The 23,181-nt window shown below is 36.8% G+C and overlaps 1 protein-coding gene across 1 annotated transcript; it reads left to right on the forward strand.

Moving 5' to 3' along the window:
• Nucleotides 1-7,212: 7,212 nt before the first annotated feature.
• On the forward strand, nucleotides 7,213-14,810 carry LOC127841519 (integrase/recombinase xerD homolog). Its single transcript, XM_052370399.1, has 3 exons — nucleotides 7,213-7,468; nucleotides 9,139-9,571; nucleotides 11,768-14,810. The coding sequence occupies exons 2-3, from the start codon at nucleotides 9,139-9,141 to the stop codon at nucleotides 12,754-12,756; spliced, it is 1,422 nt and encodes a 473-aa protein (XP_052226359.1). The 5' UTR covers nucleotides 7,213-7,468; the 3' UTR covers nucleotides 12,757-14,810.
• The last annotated feature ends 8,371 nt before the right edge of the window (nucleotides 14,811-23,181 follow it).

A 23,181-nucleotide genomic window follows, 5' to 3' on the forward strand; every position in this document is an offset into this window, starting at 1 on the left:
TTCAAATTTCCAAATATGGGCATGCAGTTGGTGTGTACAGATGCAGTAAAGGTGTTTAAAGTTTAAACAAGATGAAATAAGTATTCTTTTACAGACATTTATGTTTTACAAATTTTAATCTATGGAATAGCGCCATGAAATGTAAGTGATTTCAGCCAAGTAAAAATTGGGTCGGTTAAAAACAAAGTGTCATAAAATTCAAAATAGTATCATTTAAGTTATATTTTAAATTAAGTTTTTATAGAAACACTATATACAGCAAAAATACCAAAAAATAGACAGATTTGCCATTTACTTTTTGAAATAAAAATAAAAATGCAACATGCATCATTCGTATTTTCAGCAGTAAATTAATCAATTTAGCCATAACGTTGTTTTAATTTTAAAATTGAAAGATGTGCATACAATTTTCAACATATTTAACAATAAACATAGCTTATGTGCTATATTAAATCAAATTACGTTAGAAAAGAAATAAAACGCGTCGCAAAAAGTATGCGATGTCGGCAGGAATCGAACCTGCGCGGGAAAATCCCAAAAGATTTCAATTTCTTCGCCTTACCCACTCGGCCACGACAACTTTACATCTGTGTAACCTTAAATTAGATATATATATAAGTAAACAGGTAAAAAGGCTCGCTCGATCTTTGAAGAAATCGCGAAATCGTATTTTTCAGATGATAATTGGATCAAAGTCAATATTTATAGTGAAAATAATGTAATCTAAATGAATAAGTTAAACATATATCAAAATTCGAAGTTTGAAAAAAATAAAATGCATCTCTCGGAAATAAGCGGTCATTGAAGATCGGCAATGGCTTATGTATGAAGTTAAAGGACAGTTGAAAGTTTCCATTTTGCACGTTAATGATTCTGATAATATGGTGACAAAGGCAGCAGTCCTATGCAGTATTGTGTTTGACCGGAAAGTAGCGTGATCTGTGTCGGTGTTGGGCGCTCTGAGGGCGCAATCCGGCTACATAGGTACAAAGAAACCTCTTGTGGCTATAGTCCATGGATCGGGTTCGGCAGACAGGGAACATGTAAATTTTTATATGTATGTTTTATATCTTAATTACCTAAACGTATATTTATCCTGGTTACTTATTTACTGAGGTATGAGTTAGTCGCAATGATTGTAGATACGTTGTACTATATTTAGTAAGTATTTGGAGGACGAGTGGCACGGGCACGCGCTTTATTATCACTTATGCAAGGAACGCGTTTTGTTTATTTACGTATTTTTGATATTCCGATAGGCTTAAGGGAGGTAACTTATTCAAGTAAAACGCGATATTTTTTGCAATGCCTTTTTATAACTCTTGTTTAATTAATTACATACGAATATACAGCTAAATTTAAGATGATTTTTACCAGAAAAAAAAATTGGAGAAAGATATATTGAGATTTTGATATTCCATAGAATGCGAGTCTCCATATATATTTTCTATTGCAGGGGAGGTAATTTAAATTTTTTAAAGTCTCCGAATTGGTCTTTGTTGTATCTATTTACGTTTATTTTCAAGCTTATGGCGATTAAAAAATTAATTATTATTAGTATATGCTCACATGGATATTGGTACGGATATATCGTGTTCATATAACTGTTACTACATCCATTTCATTCATCATTCAGGTCGGGCTACACAAATCTCGTGAAGAGGCCTGTAAACAAACTCTCATACACACACTCTTCACTCATCGTGGCGCTCTCGCATGTCTGAGGCGATATATAAGATCGATGTCATATATAATACTGTATTCGCTGGTATTTTCGGTTGATATGTTTGATTGCTTAGGACGCAATGAATATAGTGTATATATATTTAATCGAAGTGAGCTCATTGTTGTTTCTGGCGGTATTCAATTTCTGGTAATAGTTTCGCGATTAAAGACGTCGGTTCTCGGTTAGGTGTGGAATGTTCTTATTTGTTAATGTGCCAAGTGCTTAAAGGCGGTTTATCGCACTTTATTAGTCGGCGTTTCAAGAAAATGGGTAATAAATGCAAATCAGTAGGTGCTTAGAAGACTTAAGTACGGCAAGAACCACAACTCACTCTGCTAGGAACGATTACCACTGCCTGTCTGCAGCAGACGACAAATGATTCTGCTCTAGCAGTGAATGTATATACCAGCTTGTAAACGCCATTGGCCAGTCAAGTGTTTATCATTAAAATATGCACATATTGGCTGCTTTCATGCAAAACGAGGCTTAATGCACGTCAAATAAGATTAGCCTGTGCACAATGATAAGCATATGCAATGCGAACAAGCTAATCAAGGACGACAAGAGCGAACAACTAAAGGGCCTTCAGCGCTTTGATTTATAATATACATTATGTCCTATGTTATATGGCGTATAGCTACTAATATATGTGTGTATAAAATATGTTAACCGTCTTTATTTTTTAAATAAATGAAATCATACTGAAACTCTACGAATTGAGGATTTACATGTTTTTATGAGCTGTCAAAGATTATTACAAACAACAATTATTATCTTTTTTAATGCAGACACTTTAAAAGACTGTGGGTGCGGACCCAGGATCCTGCGATAAATCAAACGGAAAGGTACTTTAGGTACTTAAGCTACGTTGAAGAAACTCGGACATTGTTGACGCCCTGTCTTCAATAAATACTGTTTTTGAGTGAGGTTAAACTTACAAATGTATTTGTTAGCCAATTGACGTGTATCGTGGTATTTTGAAATTATTTTTAAAATAACTGGGCTAAGCATTGGTTTCGGTAGAAAAGTACTGCAACAATTTCGCTAGATTTGAACACATTTTAACACTCCGCATTATGATATTTTGATTCAATTTTTCATATTTATACCAAGTGAGTTTTCATTTGACCGCCTTGCGGATACAGATCCATTAGCATGTGCTTGTGTATTATAATAACAATTAATGAGTTAATTTACTACTTACAGTATCGTTATTTTCATCAACATCATCGTTATCAACGTTATCATGATCATCATCATCAACATAATCATCATCTCATCATTATCATCATCATCATCATTATCATCATCATCATCATCATCATCATCATCATCATCATCATCATCATCATCATCATCATCATCATCATCATCATCATCATCATCATCATCATCATCATCATCATCATCATCATCATCATCATCATCATCATCGTCATCATCATCGTCATCATCATCATCATCATCATCATCATCATCATCATCATCATCATCGTCGTCGTCGTCGTCGTCGTCGCCCTCGTCCTCGTCCTCGTCCTGCTCCTCCGCCTCCACCACATCATCAGCAGCAGCATCGTCATCAGCAACAGCAGCAGCATTATCGTCACTTTCACCAACAACATCGTTATGGTCGTCATCGTCGTGATCATCATCATCAGTGTCATCATCATCATCATCATCATCATCATCGTCATTGTTATCGTCGTTGTTCTCCTCCTAGTCGTCGTCATCGTCATCATCGTCGTCATCGTCATTCTCATCATGAACAATTTCAACAACCGTAAAACCTATCGCTCAGCTCATTTTTGCAGTGAATTCGGATGTTATATCAAATCTTTTTGATTAATAGAGTTTGCTGCTTAATGTATTAATAACTAAATAATAATGTTGATAATATTGAAAATAAATGGTTTCAATTTTATTTATCCGTTTAAGATGCAGTATTTGACCAAGTCAATTTGTCGCTAAAAGTAGTCATTACACATTCAATCCAAAAAGCGTTACGAGTTGCTATTGAAACTATAATCGCATTCCGATAAAAATGGTGTCTGTATTAGGGCCTGTTTAATTTCTACGCTTAATTGCAATTCATAAAAATATTTTTAAGGGTACCGGTATATCTAGACACACTCTGTTATCCAAACAATCCTTGTGATCATAAACAAATAAACAATGAAATATAAATAAAATTAGATGATAAAAAATGGTATCTTCCTTTTTGCTGTTGCTAGTTATCAACAGAGTAGCAAAACTTTTAAATATAAATTATATTCAATTCATAGCACGCTTAAAGATTTGAAGTTTATCTAAATCTATAAGCACAAACATATTTATGTAGCAGTTTTCTGATTGCGCTTGAAAAGATGTGATTGTTGTTGTTGCATTAATAGTATCATTAGTTTGTATTTCCAGATTAGGTATTCCACCATACATTTTGTTTTTAATCAGATGTCTTATAATTGGCATTGCAATATTTCAATAACGAGTAATCAACACAATTGACTTTATGTATTTTTAATTGTTTATCCATATTATCATTAACACTTGAGGGAAAAATAAGCTGTGTCATTTTTATTTTTTATTTTACTTATGGTTCAGACAACTCTGCTTTTACTATATGCCGTAATAATTATAAGTTTCCGTTCACTTAAAGATATTGTTTTTTGTGTTGGAAATTTAAATACGAAAAATATTTAGAGAAAAGTGTGTTATGTTTGTTTGTCAATTATTTAATTGAAGTAGAAATAATACATCAGTGTACATAATTTTATTGTGTTGTTCCCTTCGTTCTTTACTTTAAAAATGCAACTTAACAGCTTTGCAATCAACTGAAATAATATATAAAAAGTAAAAACAATAAACGTTTGGCTTTCTTAATACGATATCATTTCAAACGCTGTTGGAAGGAACCATTGCTTATTAGAGGTTTACAAGGTAATTTACCCAAGTACGCAAATGTAATGGTCGATTGCCCTTAGGCATGATTCTGTTTTATTACTTTAATCCGGTTGTAAAAATGCATGACCGAAGGGTCATCAGATAAGCAAAAACAGGGTCAAAATCTGATAAAATAGCGCTGTTTAACTGACTGTACGAAAATCCGTATGTCCGAAAATTTAGAATCATGAAAACATAAATATTTTGGCTTAAAATGGAAATGTAAGAAAATTTAGAATGTAAGAGAAAATACGGTGGTTTTATGGTGTTTAAATCGATTAGAAATAGCAAAACCTAAAGACATTATCTCAAGTGTGATTTTCAAAAGATTTTATATGAATGTACACACACGGTAAAACTAGTCTATTAAAATGAAATACCTTCATTGGTTCTCATGTTTTTAATATTTATTAAACATAGGTATTTGTGAACACTTGTTGTTATATAATATTGAAATGTACACGCATACTGAACATAAAATCATTAGCATAACGGCTAAGTTGGTTTTTACTAAGATTGCAATAGTGTTTATTTTATTATTATGAATCTTATGAGGATAATTTTGAAAGTATGACACAGAGTATCTGAAGAAGATATATACATAATCACATATGTTGTTGTTGTTGTGGTTATTGTTTCAATATTTTTATGAGTATCATACATTCAATGACGAATAGCTATTAATTTGTCATACAAACACCATAATTATTATTGGATTGCGGAGATTAAACAAATCGATTCCCTAGTAACTGATATAACTGATACATTTTTTGAGCGACAATTTGAAACTAAATCTAGTATTATTTAAATTTGATTATTTTAATTGCAGACTTTTTTTATTAACCCCAATTATTGTGTACGCAACGTTTCTTTTATTTAAATCGCTGAGTACGAAGCATCAAGCTATTTTTTAATTAATTGACAGTGATCTTTAATGAATGTCATAATATAAATTGAAATCAATCTTAATTAAAGCTTGAGCGGTTGGTTTGTAATAAGTTTTGTAAATGTTGCTGTAGGATATGTATGCACAATAAATACTAACGCTCTGGCATATTGTGATGGTGATATGATTATATATTGCACAATGAATATGTGATGATGTTCTTGTGATAATATTGAGGCTATAATTAGTTTTTGAATTAAGCTAGCTAATTTCAAATAAGATACAAACACATCCCAATCCTAAAATTATCAGTAAGTTATAGTATTGTTTGCCTCTAGGCGCATAATTAGTTGAAGGCCTAGTTTATCTGTTAATCCTCGCCCCATGTGGTGTCCCAGTGGGTACACTGATATTAATACACGATGTATTGGTCCACAATTAAATCTCTTATAAAAACATGTCTCTCAGGTGACTGAAAAATGGCTGTTTAGATACAACAAATACTACTACAACGGAGACTAAGATAACACATGTTACAATTAATTTGTCTTCCTTGCGTTCTTCTTATACGACAAACACTTCTAAAACAAAAAAGCAAAAAGCCGCTACTGCTACTGCTTCGGCTACTCTTACTGCTACTGCTGCCGCTGCCGCTGCCACTGCCACTGCCGCTGCCACTGCCGCTGCCGCTGCCGCTGCCACTTCCGCTGCCGCTGCCGCTGCCACTGCCACTGCCGCTGCCAGTGCTGCTGCTGCTACTGATAGTGCTACTGCCACTGCTACTGCCACTGCTACTGCCACTGCTACTGCCACTGCTACTGCCACTGCCACTGCCACTGCTACTGCCACTGCCACTGCCACTGCCGCTGCTGCTGTTGCTTCTGATAGTGCTACTGCTACTGCTGCTGCTGCTGCTTCTGCTGCTGTTGCTGTTGCTACTGTTACTGCTACTGATACGGCTACTGATACTGCTACTTCTACTGCTACTGCTAGTGCTACTGCTACTGCTACTGCTACTGCTACTGCTACTGCTACTGATTCTGCTACTGCTACTGCTGCTGCTGCTGCTGCTGCTGCTACTGCTACTATTGATAATAATTCTCCTTCTACTTCTATTTCTAATATTGCTAGCGATGCTTCATAATTTATTTTTAAATGTATCATTTTGTTAAAACAGGAAAGAACTGTTATATATATTTTCTTAAAGGGATCTTTTCACGCTTTGGTAAATTGAAAAAATTGAAAAAAGTTGTTTCAGATTCGTAAGTTTTCGTTTTAGTTATGATATTTGTGAGGAAACAGTAATACTGAACATTAACCATGCTCTAATATAGCCATTATATGCATCTTTTGACGATTTTAAAACCTAAAAATTATAAAGCGTTGCAACGCGAAACGATTGAATAATTTGGAGAGTTCTGTTTTTGTCGTTAAATTTTGTGAAACTACGAAGATTGCTTATATAAGGTATAAAATACGTCGAGAATGTGTACTCGGCGGAATAGCTCAGTAGGCATAAGCGTTTATACTACAGGACTCTGCCAGGACTCCAGGGGTCACTGGTTCGAACCCTGCTCCGGGCAATGTACATTTCCTTTTTTTTATTTTTTTTTTCTTGATTTTTTACTGGAGCTTTTATGATCCAATGTTTACATTTATAATATTTTATGCATACATAAAAAATTTTATGTGATTGTTCGCCTTCTAGTCTAATTATAGAGATTAATCACGTGACCGATCTAACCAATAATAATCTATCCCAGCCACGCTATGTTACTAACCAATCGGCTTAAGTTATAAGACCACGTGAGCCCTTTGGCCAATCAATATTGATATTGGCCATTATGCGCTCGGATTTTCTACTTACAACTGCTAATACAATAAATTGAGATTATTTTCAATATTTACGCGTCTTAACGGTAATTTCATAGTTACTCTTTATACCATACGACGCATTATCACTTCGTTTTTACAGAGGATTACATTTCATTTGGCGGCGACCATTACTTTTTGTGTTAATTTGGGATAAAGGTGACAACCTTTGTTAGCTGGTATTCAGTACAACGAAGTCTCGGAAAGAAGTCTCCCGTGACGAGATCCAAGATGGCGGCGCCCATACCGAAGAGGATTCTGGTATTCGGGCACTCTTTCGTGAGCAGGTTGAAGGACTTCATTCGTTATGATTCGTCACTCCGGTACGATTTGGGTCTCGCGGGTTGTCCGGTTATCCAATACTCGGGTTTTCCCGGCGCCACGGTTGATCGTCTTCACAGCAAGTTACAAAAAATCTTGGATTTTAATCCGGACATAGTGATTCTGGTAATAGGGACTAATGATCTTTATCAACCACATCAATCACCACTTTCCGTGGCTTCGGCAATTCGCGATCTAGTGGACACGATTCTTTATGTTGATGGAATATCTCAAGTTATAGTCTTGCAAACACTTCATCGACACTTACCTACCTGTCAAACACGTTACCCAGTGGATCCTCAATGGTTCAACACCAGAGTGGATGAAATGAACAGGCTACTCATGCAATGGCTCAATTCTTCACCCAATGGGCGAACCTACCTGTGGCGTCTGAAGGGGTTCTGGTCACCTGACTGTATACTTTCGAACTTTGCGGAGGATGGTTGTCACCTTTCATCTCGTGGCCTGCTTCGTTTCTTCAACAACATCCGAGCTGCAGTGGTCGCCGCCTTGAATCAGTCAATCTGATTCAGTATAGATACGTATTCTTATATTTTGTATATATTGTGCCTGATTTCAATACAGGTTTCTATCTAGTCTACCTGATTAAGATATCAGCTTAAGAGTCCAAGGAGGACTATATTTATAACTGTGTAATATTTTGACAGTTTATTAATTACATGTAGTTCTGACTACTCAGATATTTTCTATATATCCTTACTGATGTTAGCTACCAGCACAAGCTTTCATTGCTATCCACTTATGGCTCAGTTAAGTTAACTGTTATATTGGATATTTATGTTATAATAGTTATATTTAATAGCTGTCAGGCCGGGCTTATATTATAGTTCTCTACGCAGGACCTATTATGCCCATTATAAATTAACAGCTCAGGCCAGGCTTATGTTTCAATATTTTGTCTGACGTTACTCAGCAATTGTCTGATATTGATGATAAATGGCCCTCCTCGCGGGATCCTTTTTGCCTGGTCTGAAACTGATTTTACAGTTCTCTACGCAGAACTATGTTGCCTGATTTTAGTCATTGGTTCAGCAAGGCTTATTTATTTTCAATATTTTTGCCTGATATTCTACGCAATTCAGGCTGATATTGATGTTATATTCCTCTACGCAGGAATTGCCTGATATTCTACGCAATTCAGGCTGATATTTATGTTATATTCCTCTACGCAGGAATTGCCTGATATTCTACGCAATTCAGGCTTTTATGATGTTTTATTCCTCTACGCAGGAACTATTTGCCTTGGCTGATACCAATGTCAAGTTCCCTACGAAGGAACTATTTTACCTGAGCTCAGTTTCAAGTCAGTCCATGGTTATTTTGGTTAATACTATAGCTTATATAGTCAGACTGACAGGTTCATTATGTTTTCCAGATGAAACGTGGGGGAAAACGTAGCAGGACGGCTACATTGAGCGCCTGTCCCTGCTGCGATGGGTCTACAGCCACCCCCAAGCCTTCTAAAAGGTCAAAATCGTCGGCGCCTAATGAGGAGCCGGCCCCGGTCACAGTTGAAGAGCTCGCCATTCCCGATGCACCGAGCAGACGGCTGGTTAGTGCTACCACATCCATGGTTCCCTCCCCTGCTGGTCAAATCCAAAATCAACACTGCTCAGAGGTTCGGCAGGACACGTCAGCTGTCCATCAGCCACTTCCCCTTCCACTCCCATTGGGACGTCCAGGCCTAAATGCGGAACCGGCCATGCCTCTAGTGGATTATGACAGCGACTCATCAAGATCATCGGATGAGGACCATGACCTGACTTTTCATCAGGCTGTTCGTTCACATGGGGCGGACCTTCTACAAGGTACGGGCATGTTGTATGCTGAACCGGTCAGTACCCCAATTATCAGCCAAGTTAAAAAGTCGGTGTGCAAAGACATCTGGAAAAACAAATATGTGGACTTGGCCCTTCTACTACCATCGGCAATGTCTGGCCAGGCCACCCAATATACTCTACAAATGGATAGAAACGCACAAATATCCATAACACCTAAATCAAGCTCAAGGAAGATAACCAACATTGAGCTCTGGACAACCGCTTTCCTCCGCTTTATAGCGGTTTATACGTTAAAGTTCCCGGCAGAGACTCAAGCTCTGCTAAAATATGCAGAGATCGTTAGAGACCTTGCAACCCGTCGTCCGGGCTTAGCATTTTCGTATTACGACAACCATTTCAGAATCCTACGGGAAACTATTCCACTTCCATGGGACCGACTCCATACGGAGTTTTGGCTCATGGCAAGCACGTTGGCCCCCTCCATCCCCTCTTTTCGTCCCCAAAGACCCACCCCAAAACCATCGTCGCCAGTCAAAAGATTCCTTGACAAAACCTGCTTCCATTATAACAGACGCTCCCTCTGCCACGTCCCTTCTTGCCCACACCCCCATGTCTGCGGCTTTTGCAGGGGTTCACACCCAGCTTACGAATGCTCCTTCTTCTCAAAGGAACACGCTGCCAGAGCCCCCTCCACCACCAAACCCGCTGCACAGCATAGACAAGCCAAATAAAACAGCTGTGGTTACCCCTATTTACATTCATAAACTCTCCCAATTTCTGTCAGGTTACCAATGGGCTAACTATTTGATAGAAGGTTTTACTTCCGGTTTCAAATTAGGTTATTTAGGTCCTCGGGTTTCAGCTTCAGCCTCTAACCTTACATCATGTAAACAACACCCTGATATTGTCCGTCAAAAACTTAACGAAGAACTTCAAGCCGGTAGGGTTAAGGGTCCTTTCTCATCCCCTCCCCTTGGCAATTTTCGAGTAAGTCCCATTGGCGTGGTTCCTAAAAAATCTCCTGGTCAGTTCCGGTTAATACACCACCTCAGTTATCCTCCAGGTCAATCCATTAATGATTATATTGAGCCCGAACTAGCTTCAGTTTCATATTGCTCTTTCGACGACGCCGTAGCCCTCCTTTTGAGTATTGGCCCGGGGGCTCTTTTCAGCAAAACAGACATTGATTCAGCTTTCAGGTTAATCCCAATCCACCCTTCTGACCATCACTTACTAGGTATACAATTTCAAGATAAGTTCTTTTACGATACTTGTCTCCCAATGGGAGCCTCGTCTTCTTGTGCCATTTTTGAACGTTTCAGTTCCGCCTTGCAATTTATTTCGGTCACACATTTACACATCCCACATATGGTTCACATTCTAGATGACTTCTTATTCATGGGTCCAGTTAACTCTCCTATATGTCAAAGAAGTTTAGACAATTTCTTAAGTTTTTGTACCCAAATTGGCGTGCCCATCAAATCAGATAAAACTGTCACGGCTACTCCTATCATTACCTTTATGGGTCTTGAATTAGACTCAATCCTTATGGAAGCACGTCTTCCTGCAGACAAGTTAATAAAAGCCAGGACACTTTTAAGCTCTTTCGTTAAGTCACGTAAGGTCACCCTTAAGGAACTGCAATCCCTTTTGGGTCTTTTAAATTTCTGCTGCCAAGTCATAGTTCCCGGTCGCGGTTTCTTGCGCAGACTCATAGATTTGACATTGAATGTCTCCAAACCTCACCATCACATTACGCTAAACAAGGAAAGCCGCAAGGACCTACGCGCTTGGCACCTATTCCTTGAACATTTTAATGGGAAACAAGTACTCACTGAACAACGTTGGCTCTCGTCCGATACTTTGCATCTTCATACAGATGCATCTGGAGCTTTAGGTTTCGGAGCTATTTTTGAGTCACACTGGTTTTCAGGTACCTGGCCAGAAGCTTGGTTGGCTTATGACATAACTTTTAAGGAAATTTTTCCAATTTCTCTTTCATTGGAAATCTGGGGTCAACAACTTAGAAATAAGTGTATCGTTTTACACACTGACAATGAAGCCGCGGTTCACATTATTAATAAACAGACATGCCGAGTCCCTGTCATTATGTCACTAGTCCGCCGTATCATTTTAGCCAGTATGAAATATAATATCCTTTTGCACGCACAACACATCCCGGGAAAATACAATTTATTACCTGACCTCCTTTCTCGTTTACAGATCGCCAAATTCAAGGAAAGGGCTCCCCTCATGGACCAGCTTCCAACAACCATTCCAGAGTACCTGTTCATAATTTGAACCAAACAGTTTACAATTTATTAAACAGATCCCTTGCTCCTTCCACAAAAGCCAGCTATAAAAATGCTTTTCTCCAATACCAACGCTTTCATTTGGCTCATTATCCTACGCTGCAATGCTTACCCATTTCATCTGAACGCTTGGCACAATTTATCGCGTACTGTCACAATCAAAACTTTCGGGCTAACACTATTTCTACATACGTTTCCGCTCTTGGTTACATTCATAAATTATACAATATGGTCAACCCCACGGAATCCTTCGTGATAAAAAAGTTATTGTACAGTATCCGCCGCATGTCAACTGCGGATAAACGCCTGCCTTTCACTGTGGCCAACATCCAAACTTTACTGGCTGCCCTCCATTCCCACATACTGGACCATTACAACCGGGTCCTTTTAAAGGCCATGTTTCTTACTGCCTTTTTTGGCCTTTTCCGGGTAGGGGAACTTTCCATTTCCCAAAACGGTCACCAAAATACCGTGTTGCGCAAGGACCTCACTTTCATGTACACAAATGCCAATGTTTCATCGGCAGTAATAAATGTTCGTAATTACAAACACTCACAAGGTCAAACTACCGCTGTTCCACTTGCCCTTCAATCTGACAAACAGCTATGCCCTGTTCGTGCATTAGTAAGATACCTACGGCTATGCCCTACGCAAACAGGCCCCCTTTTCCAATTTCGTAATGGGGATCCTGTCACCACTGCTTTCTTTAGGTCAAATCTTCGAACATGTGTCGTGGCTTCTGATCTAAATCCACAATTTTACACATCCCACTCTTTTCGCATCGGAGGTGCTACTCACGCCCATTCCCATAAAATGCCTGCCTCCCAACTCCAACGTTTGGGACGTTGGCGATCAAACGCATATGTTAAGTACATTCGATCTACACCATTACCCCTTTAATACCCCCAACTTATCAGACACTGACTGTGTAGGCGGCAGCGTTTGATTACATTATGGAGGGGAACCATACGTGCTTTGCATCTCTAGCCAGTTCATTTTATTTTCATCCAAGAATATGGACTCTACGTCTTGGAAGTTTCCTTTTTGTTACCTGACAGTTTAAGGCTGCAGGTATTTATGTGTTTTTCAATTTTTTATTATTTTTTTTTTTTTTTTTTTTTTTTTTTTTTCCTTATGTACATAATTTATGTCACATTTGCTGTATCAATTATATTTTATGTTTTTGTATTGTCTGACGGTTTAAAAACCACAGCCTCATCGCTTTCCTGCAGGATTGCTTACATTTGCATCTAACAGTTGTTTGGGTCACTGTGCAAACGTAGTAGCACTACGTCTTGCAAGTTTCTCTTGAGTTTACCTGACAGTTTTAGGCTGCACATAATTTTTAATATTTTCTTTTCTTGTGTACATAATTTATGTTAAATTTAATGTATTAATTTTCCTTGTTTTGACTGACGGTTAAGGCCGCAGCCTTCCACCGGAGGGCTTACATTTGCATCCCTACATGGTTATGTCACTGTACATTTTACCATAGATTTATGTTCACTGTTCAGTTAGGGTTATACGTAAATTATACCCTTTTTACAGTGCCCGTAGTTTTTCGTTTATGCCAATGTCTGCTGTATAGTTTTCTTTAGTTGTCTGACAGTTTAAGGCTGCAGCAACAAAGTTATATGTTTCACATGTTTTACTTAACATGTTCAGTTTTCCTTTTTTTGTATTTTGGTTTTCACTTGTTTTGTTTCGTGTTTTATATTATGATTAAGATTTGACCGTCATGTACAGATCTCATCATTTATCCATTGTTCACATCCGTGACATTTTTGTGTGTTTTTCTAGTCGTACTTTGTCTATTTTATTAGCAATTTACATTGTGCAATTGTTAAACCTGCTGGTTATCTCGCTAGTCTGTGTTCAATTTTAATAACCATCCCTGCATAATACTTCAAAATGGCAATGTCTACTATTTACACATATTTTAGACTTCACCTTAAATTATTTTTGCCCTAGGCAATCCATTATTCTTCATAATGCTTTTTTACTATTATTTTATGCAGCTTACATGCAATTTTCGATTTATTCTCAGTAAGTGTCCAGGCCACACGGCTGTTCACTTAACCATACAGTCTACAATTTGTTTTTGACGGTTTAAAGCCACTACATATACCTTTAGGGGTAGCTCCCCACTTTCTATATGAGGTCCTCTCCCGTACTCCATGGGCGGCGGGGTTACCTTTCAGGTTCCCCTTGTGGCGGGTTTTTACCGCCCATTATGCCATTCAGTAAAATTTGTTTTCTGTTCTTTAGTTCTTTTATGGCATTTTAAAATAAATGCCCTTTTTCAATCAATCATTGTCTTTGTTATTTCCTTCGTGGCATACGAGTCCGTCCGGTCTATGACCTTTTCTTTACCACTAGGACAATACATAAATAATATTTTATGCATACATAAAAAATTTTATGTGATTGTTCGCCTTCTAGTCTAATTATAGAGATTAATCACGTGACCGATCTAACCAATAATAATCTATCCCAGCCACGCTATGTTACTAACCAATCGGCTTAAGTTATAAGACCACGTGAGCCCTTTGGCCAATCAATATTGATATTGGCCATTATGCGCTCGGATTTTCTACTTACAACTGCTAATACAATAAATTGAGATTATTTTCAATACCCACCGCCACCCCTTCTCCACCTAGAACGGAATTGTTTGTTTTTTATGTGAATTTTTTATGTAGTATTTTCTTTTTGTCTCATAATACCTTCAAAGTGCCTTTATGAAAATGTGTTTTTATGATATGTTCTCTTGCTACATGTCTTTATGACAATGGGTTTTTACGATATGTTCGTTTGCTACATGTCTTTTTATTACTGTTCTTGTATAGCTTTATGGGCGGGTTTTTACCGCCCATTATGCCATTCAGTAAAATTTGTTTTCTGTTCTTTAGTTCTTTTATGGCATTTTAAAATAAATGCCCTTTTTCAATCAATCATTGTCTTTGTTATTTCCTTCGTGGCATACGAGTCCGTCCGGTCTATGACCTTTTCTTTACCACTAGGACAATACATAAATCAATATAAAGCATTTAATGAATACGTTAAAAAAAAATGCCAAAATCTGTGAAAAGGCCCCTTTAAAGGTGTAAAGAATCTAAACTTTTCTGCGATTAAAGTTTTATTTAACTGGATTAGTATAGGCCACATAACAGACGCTATTGTACTGATTTGTACTAAACAACATTTTGTCATAATCAACAGTTTTAACATGCCGCAGTTTCCTTGGAAGTTGACCTTTGATTGGAGTTATGTATAAAACATTAACAAGGTATTTGTTGACAGTTTGTCCTGTCACAATTATATATTAGTTGAGCCAAACGTGTGATAAAGATCCCTTTTGGGGTGGCGATAAATACTATTTATATTGTTCAACAGTGGGAGACTGAGAAAACATATGTTACAATTAATTTGTCTACTTTGCCTGCTTCTTCTTTATATATTTTTCTTGCTAATCGTTTTAGTTTAGTTTTAGTTAAGTAGGTATATCAATTTACATTTTTGATAGATATTTATTTGGATAGTAATAGTATGTTTTATTTGACTTGACATCATTGAACCGGTTTATTCATTGATAAGATCGGGATCTCCACAGGTGTTTAATCTCGATTGTTAGGTGGGGAGAAGGGTCCGAATGATAATGTTGTCGTCGGCTTACGAATCACATTTCACAAGTTTTAGACAAATATGCATACGTTATAAACCTAATTTAAGTATTACATAGATAATAACTTATCTTTATTTGATGAACTACGTTTAAGGTATAAAACTATAATTATCTATGTGTTGTGTGCCGCATACATACCATCTTGCTTTTTTTAAATTTGATCACAACGGTCAGAAGTCATAAACATTCATTATGCATGGTTGCTAAAGCACAGTTTATACTAACTAACCTATGTTTATTGTTGTTTGCTAGGGTAATTATTATTATGTTTTATTTTTTTTTATTTTTTGGGGGGGGTGGGAGGGCTTTTATAGAAGATTTCAACTAGTCCTTCAATTAACGAAAAAAAATAAATAGACAGCTTCATTCATGCTGTTCTATTATGGTGTTTTAACGCATATAATTATGTATGGTTGATGAAGCACATTGTATGCTACCGATGTTTATTGTTGTTTGATGATGATGTTAAGTTGGTGTTGCTGTTGTTGTTAATGATGATGATGATGAGGAGGAGGAGGAGGAAGAAGAAGAAGAAGAAGAAGAAGATGATGATGATGATGATGATGATGATGATGGTGGTGGTGGTAGTAATGACGACGACGACGATGATGATGATTTTGATTATGATAATGAGATTTGAATTAAATTAATGCGCAAAGATTTTTCTTTTTAGCGGCCAAATGCAGATATCTGCGCTCGGCCGCTGTAAGGGTTATGTAATATTTGCAATCTACATAGGAGTCAATAGCAGATACCAAGCACCATATGCTTATGAGAAACAAAAGCAAAATATTGGCAATCGCTGAAATCTCGAATATGACTTAATCATTTTATTAAATGAAAACCGGTAACTATTTTAAACGGTTATTATATTGCAACAACTTAGCGGTGTTTATCCAAAAGACCATTGTTATAATTACAGGGACGTCAATAGGCCAAACTATTCAGGAAATATGATTTGAGTCGTCAAGGATAGATTTTGAGATCAATGTACGTCCGATGAGATTTAAAGGGAGTTGGAGGCGTAGGGACAGATTCGTTCGAGTACGCGATCATTTGAGAACAAATTATGTTGAAGCTTTATCGGAATTCCAGAAATTTGCGATCGGTACCGATTTTTCCTGGTTCTTTTTTATTGATTCTGATAAGTTAGCGGCCGGCACGGACATGAATATTAACTGACGAAAACCTCTTCGCTACTTTCCGAAAATCTTCGACATGTTGCAAATATCCGTAATATTCCGCATTGTACTCACCAGAAATTGCAACTAGAAAGACTACAATAAATCAGTTAGCTACGGCTCGGGCGGGGATTTACCTATTATCCCTGTAAGGGACCTAATGCCCCAGACTACCGGCTATTTTTTCCGGAATTCGAACTTGATACACTTGATATCCCTGAATTAAATATTTATATCCGCAATTTTGATCTCTAGAGTGCTGACTGTTAGTATTGTATTTGACTGGAATGACTGTCGATTATGTGTTTTTAAGATTAAAACAAGCTTACGAAGAACTTTGTGTTTGCTTTTTTGTACGCTTTCTTTTTAAAAATGTATTGTCCGCCACGGACGCAACAATTGACCAAATGTACCAGATTGTGGTCTCTTTAAAGTGCTATGTTTTTACTGCCGTGATATCTTTAACAAACTACACATTATTGATCGTGGACGTTTTATACTCTTATTGAATTTGTTTCCCCAAAATATGCTCTTCTATTAGTAGATGTTTAGGTGACGATGTTCTAATTATAGATCTTACACGGCCAAGAAACACTAGATAGGTCTTTGCAAAGAGAGCTGTTGGATATCGTGAATGCGTTCAATGTGGCCTGTTTATTTCAGAAAGCTATGTGCAATGTTTTATGGGGATTTCTATCAAATTGCCAATTGCAAAATTTGATTTAATTCATTCGGACCTACAAGCGGGAAACTTCTTCATTAAAATTCAATGGGCTTTTAAGAAGTTCGTTGAAAGGCCAAATTTGACGTTAAACAGCAACGCCGAAAAAATTGCTACTCAGTCTTATTTATCACTTTTTTTGTAAGATTTACCAGTAGACGTTCTTCAGTGAAATTAAGCAAACACACAGTGCCGACAAATATGGAAGGGTATTTAGGTAAAAATTACATCCTTCTTTGTGACTGTGTCATGATTCTTGATGGTACTTTCAATTAGTATGTAGACACCTTTTCATGCTTGATGACACTTACATCTTGCCTGATGTCCAATGTCTATTTACATTCTGCTTAATGGTATCATGCATGTGTACAGATGCAACATTCTTGTTCGTTAATTGCATGCTGCATATGTGTATGTTGGTTTGTGCAGAAAGACTTGTGCAATAGGCGCAGTGCATAATGAAATCAAATATTAATGCGTTTAATAAATTAACGCGATGGTAAGATGTGAGTTTCACCCAAGCACAAAGCAACATACTATCATGCATGATACAATGATGTCAATTGACAGTCATTCCGAAATGCTACGGAGGACTACGGAAATTTACGGCGTATAACGGAAATTTTATGTTATAGGAGAAGTTGCGCACCTTTGTAAGATATTTGCTACTGAACCGAAATTAACCGCGTGTTTGTAGACTTAACTTTTTTTTGGTTAATGACTAACCATAATTTTTGTACAGTAATTTACCTTCAATAACCAAAGAAAGTCTATGGATATATTTCAATATATGCTACTAATGCATGTATGCAGAGCTCCAGATAAGACGCTTAAAGTCGTAAAATGTTTACATTATATGCATTGATATTGAGTTTTACGCATGATCACACATTTTGAATTCTTATTTTATTTTTCCAATGTGTAACCGTACGCACAGAATTTAAGTCTACTTTTTTACTAAATTTAATTCAATTTTTTACGACTTTAAGCGTCTTATCTGGAGCTCTTCTTAGACTATAAACCTAAATGCGGATGTGCCAAAAATTATATTTACCTGAAAAAAAAAGAATTAATAATAGACTTTAAGGCTGGATTATTATAGAGTGTAAACCAAGATTTTGCTGAAAAAGTTATCTGGAACTTTGCATGTATGTTGAGAGGAAATCGATTACATAATTTCAAATTTACTAGAGTACTTTTATATTGCACCACATAAAATGCTTTAAAACTATAATATTGAAGTGCACATATAAACTTTATTATAGATGGGTAGGTATTTCGTGTCAATCTCTTTCACATATGAAAGAGCTGTTGGTCATGCTGCTTTAAGTACATATAGATGCATGACACAATTTAGATTAAGCAAAATAAAACACTAGGTATTTGCCAAGAGTCAAATATATACGAGCAGTAAGAGCGTAATCGTGCACAGCGAGACTTACTCATGTAGAATTGAAACTCTTATTGCTTTCTTTCGAAATAATTTCATGTGTCCGATCTAATATGCAATATGCCCGGTGTTTTTTTTGCGGATTAATGTTCCGTTTTAGATCCATAATTAACGAATGCCTCAATATTTTCATAACTTAACACCGGAATAATGTTCACCGACATTTTGTCATACAGATTGGATATAAATATTATAGAGCTTAACAAAAAATACATTAAGCCCTGTTCTCCCGGCACACGTGCTGGACACACAGGTGGTTAGCGTGTGGCTATGATAATAATTAGTGAAAACATCTTTTTGAATGATAAATAATCATATTAAAACGAAAAATCAAATGTTCTATATATAAAAAATCACTACCGTTTTATATATAACAAGGTATCCAACTCGAAATCATCCGAAAACGGGGTGCATCGTTTTGAGCAGCCATTACTAAATTAATTTTGCAGCGATTTTCATGACCCGGTCTTATTCAACGCAGAAATGAATTTCCTTTTAGGAAATGTATATATATTGTTATATTTCTACACATGCTGGGTCAAATTTTAAGAAATAAAGCTATACATAATTCGCTTGACCCAGTTGTTATCGATCAGACCGTATTTATGAATGAAATCTCCAGTTGTAAAGACACAACTCCGCATTGGAGCAATGAAATCACTCTTGTGTTTAAAATGTCAGTTGGTTGAAATGTATGTAAACAAAGGTTTGAAAATGCGCTGGACAGTTAGTTTTGATGCATAATTCTACGGCAAGCACGGTAAGAATGTTTTTTTCATACGTTTTATTGAATTATGGTATCGAGGTTCGTGAACTTTGCAGGGAAAATGCCCATTTCCCCGTGAAGATTTCAGTCATGAATACTGTCTGATCGATCACAGCTGGGTCACGCGAGTTGTGTATCGTGTTATTTTTTAAAAGTTGACCCAGTATTTGTAAAAATATTGCAAGACATATACATTTCCAGAAAGGAAATTTATTTCTGCGTTGAATAAGACCAAGATCGTGAAAATCGCTGCAAAATTGATGAAGTAATGGCTGTTTAAAACGATGCATCCCGTTTTCGGATGATTTCGAGTTGGATACCTTGTTGAATATATATTTAACTTATTTTTTTTAAGAAAAGTTGATTTTTCGTTATAATATGATTACTTATCATTCCAAAATATGTTTTCACTAACTAGTATTATAGCCACACGCTAACCACCTGTAGCTGGACACTTTTAAAAAACACTATACACATTCAAGTACTTATGCACTTAATTGATTGTAAACAATGACGGTTGAAATCCGTGCGTGGGAATTTTTCTGGTAACCAAGAGCGACGTCAACGTTCATGACAAACCTGTTTATATGACATTTATTTATTGATTTTTTCCAACTTGATTGAAAATTATGTTTTATGATATTTTAATACATGTAGATGAAGTAGTTGTTTTCTCAACGAGGAGTACAATAGTTGTACAGTACTAGACACGAGTACTTGTAACTTTCAGGTTTCTCTGTATACCACAGACATTATATAGTCATAAAATGATAAATATGTGTTTATAGAAATTGTAATTATAGCATGGTTAACAGACTAGAGAAATCTGAAAGTTTCACGCACAGGTCTGTGGCAATGGGGGTTTGGGCTACTTTATAAATATGAGGTCGATATGCAATGCACATCGGTAGATTACGTCTACTGTAATTATTTGGACTAGGGAAGGGCCACAATTCCAACACATCAGCCCCGTTATGTTCTGAATAAAATACATGTATAATTTCTTGAGTGCCAATTGCATCTTACAAATATCAAAAACATTCACGGCAGTCAATTCATTGTGTAAACTTACTGGTCTTCATGACAATAATGAACGTATTTAGTTTAATGGAGATTATATAACGAAGGGAACTAATTCAGCTTATTCAGTTTACTAGTCAAAATGATTCGGATGTTTTCGCTTTTTTTTCCGAAAAGTAATTTATTCAACATACGGAAAATAAACGCGCGCCACCTGATGTCATAATTTAGTAACTTGCATTCTGCTTACTGCCTGTTGCTAACTGCCGTTGTTAATGACGCTTAGTGGCAAAACCGATTATGACTGGTTTCAGGAATAATGAACACACAAACATTGGATAGTCACCAAGCATGTTGAAACAATCATCAAGTATAACCGATAGAGAACAAGCATGTTGGAACTGTCATGAAGCATGTTAGAATAAACATCACGCATAATGTAAATATTATTCATGAATGATGTAATGTTGCAGCAATCATCAAGTATAAACGAATAGACAACAAGCATGTTGGAATTGTCATCAAGCAAATTAGAATAAGCATCAGTCATAATGTAAATATTCACCACGAATGATGTAACTTTTACCTATATATCCTTCCATAGACATGTGTTGTTACTAAAATAGACATAGAGATTTGAGCATTGGGAGTGACCTAATCATACTGTGCTTTAGCAGTATTACGGAATACCGTTAGTGCCATCGTGGTTACACATTAAAATCCAGAGGGCGAGAACGCGAGAACGCGATAGTACGATGGCGACAATGTGACAATACGATGATGACAGGGTGACAATACGATGGCGACAATGCGATAGTACGATGGCGACAATGCGAGAACGCGATAATACGATGACGACAATCAGACAGTGCGATGACGACAGTGCGACAATACGATGGCGACAGTGAGATAGTACGATGGCGACAATACTACAGTTCGATAGTGCGATAATACGATGACGACAGTGCGAAAATACGATGACGACAGTGCGACAATACGATGGCGATAGCCGACAGTGCGATAGTACGATGGTGCCAATGCGATAACGCGATAGTATGATGGCGGCAATTCGAAAATGCGATGGCGACAGTGCGACAATACGATGGCGACAATGCGATAGAACGATGGCGACATTGCGATGATACCACGGCGACAGTACGATATGACTATCGCATTGTCGCCCACGTACAATCGCACTGCCGCCATTGTATTGTCGCACTGTCGCATTGTCGTCATCGTACTAGCATATCGTACGAACGCATTGTCGCCATCGTATTGTCGCACTGTCGTCATCGTACTTTCGCGTTCTCGCATTCTCGCCCTCTGGATTTTAATGAGTAACCACGGTGGCCCTAACGGTATTTTGTACAGTAAAGTGCGTAAAATCTGGTTTGGAATAACAATTTTTATGCCGAAAACAGATGTTGGAAACCCGACTTTGTTTTATAAGTAGTAGTCTAAATATACAATGAGTTTTCCGAGCATTAAATAAACATATTAAAATAAAATTCATGTTCGTATCAGTTGAAGTTCTTGTTAATAGTAGAAGCAAAGAACACAATAAAACGCTGATTGGGCTTACTAATTTGAGGCAAGAAAAAACACATCGCGCTATTATATATAACATATAACGCGCATCCGCAAAGTTCGAGCGCCCGTCTCGGTGCCGTCGTTTCCGGTGAAAGTTTCGCACAGGAGCTACCGAGTTTGGATATGAGACCACGAATCATGGCTTGACTTTATATATCAGTCAGCGTAGTACCTGACCAGACTGCGCGGTTGGACAAGCTAGGATGGACCAACTTCGGCCGCATATGACATAAGACCCATTTTCGCATGACGCGGGTCATCTGACCTTTATAATGTGTATATAGCTTTGAATGGAATTTGCACATAGTTTTTGGCATGGACTTATTGTTATGTTAATGTGTTGCACGCTTTCAAAAGCAGAGGGCATATATAAGATCAATTATACTACGGAGTTCATTTTCTGTTGCAAAATGAAATGCAATAAAGATTGTTACTCCGCGGTGTGTACAGTATGACAGCGTTGTCTGTCTGCGATGCATTCATACTGGTTCTAAGCTGGCATACTCACCAATTGGACTCAACCATCTGCTCGAACAAGAAATGATAAGTTCTACTAGCATAAACCTTTAATTGTAACTCATTTTAAAAATATTCATGTTATTTATATTATTCAATTTATTATTCAAAATTATAATTATTATTTCCTTTATTGTTGTTTTTCGCATTAAGAAACTTATTCGGCTTACGAAACTGAAAAATCCCATTTGAAAAAAATCCCATGGGAGAAAAAATCCCATGGGAGAAAAAATCCCATGGGATTTAAAAATCCCATGGGATTTAAAAATCCCATGGGATTTTTTTTTTTTTTAAACACGACTAAACGCATTAAAATATCGTAGTTGTTCATCATTTCATAAAATATGACGTTTCTGAAAGTTTCATGAATAAATCTCTCAAAATAAGAAAAAAATC

The sequence above is a fragment of the Dreissena polymorpha genome, chromosome 8, assembly GCF_020536995.1.
Source record: "Dreissena polymorpha isolate Duluth1 chromosome 8, UMN_Dpol_1.0, whole genome shotgun sequence".
Taxonomy (NCBI): domain Eukaryota; kingdom Metazoa; phylum Mollusca; class Bivalvia; order Myida; family Dreissenidae; genus Dreissena; species Dreissena polymorpha.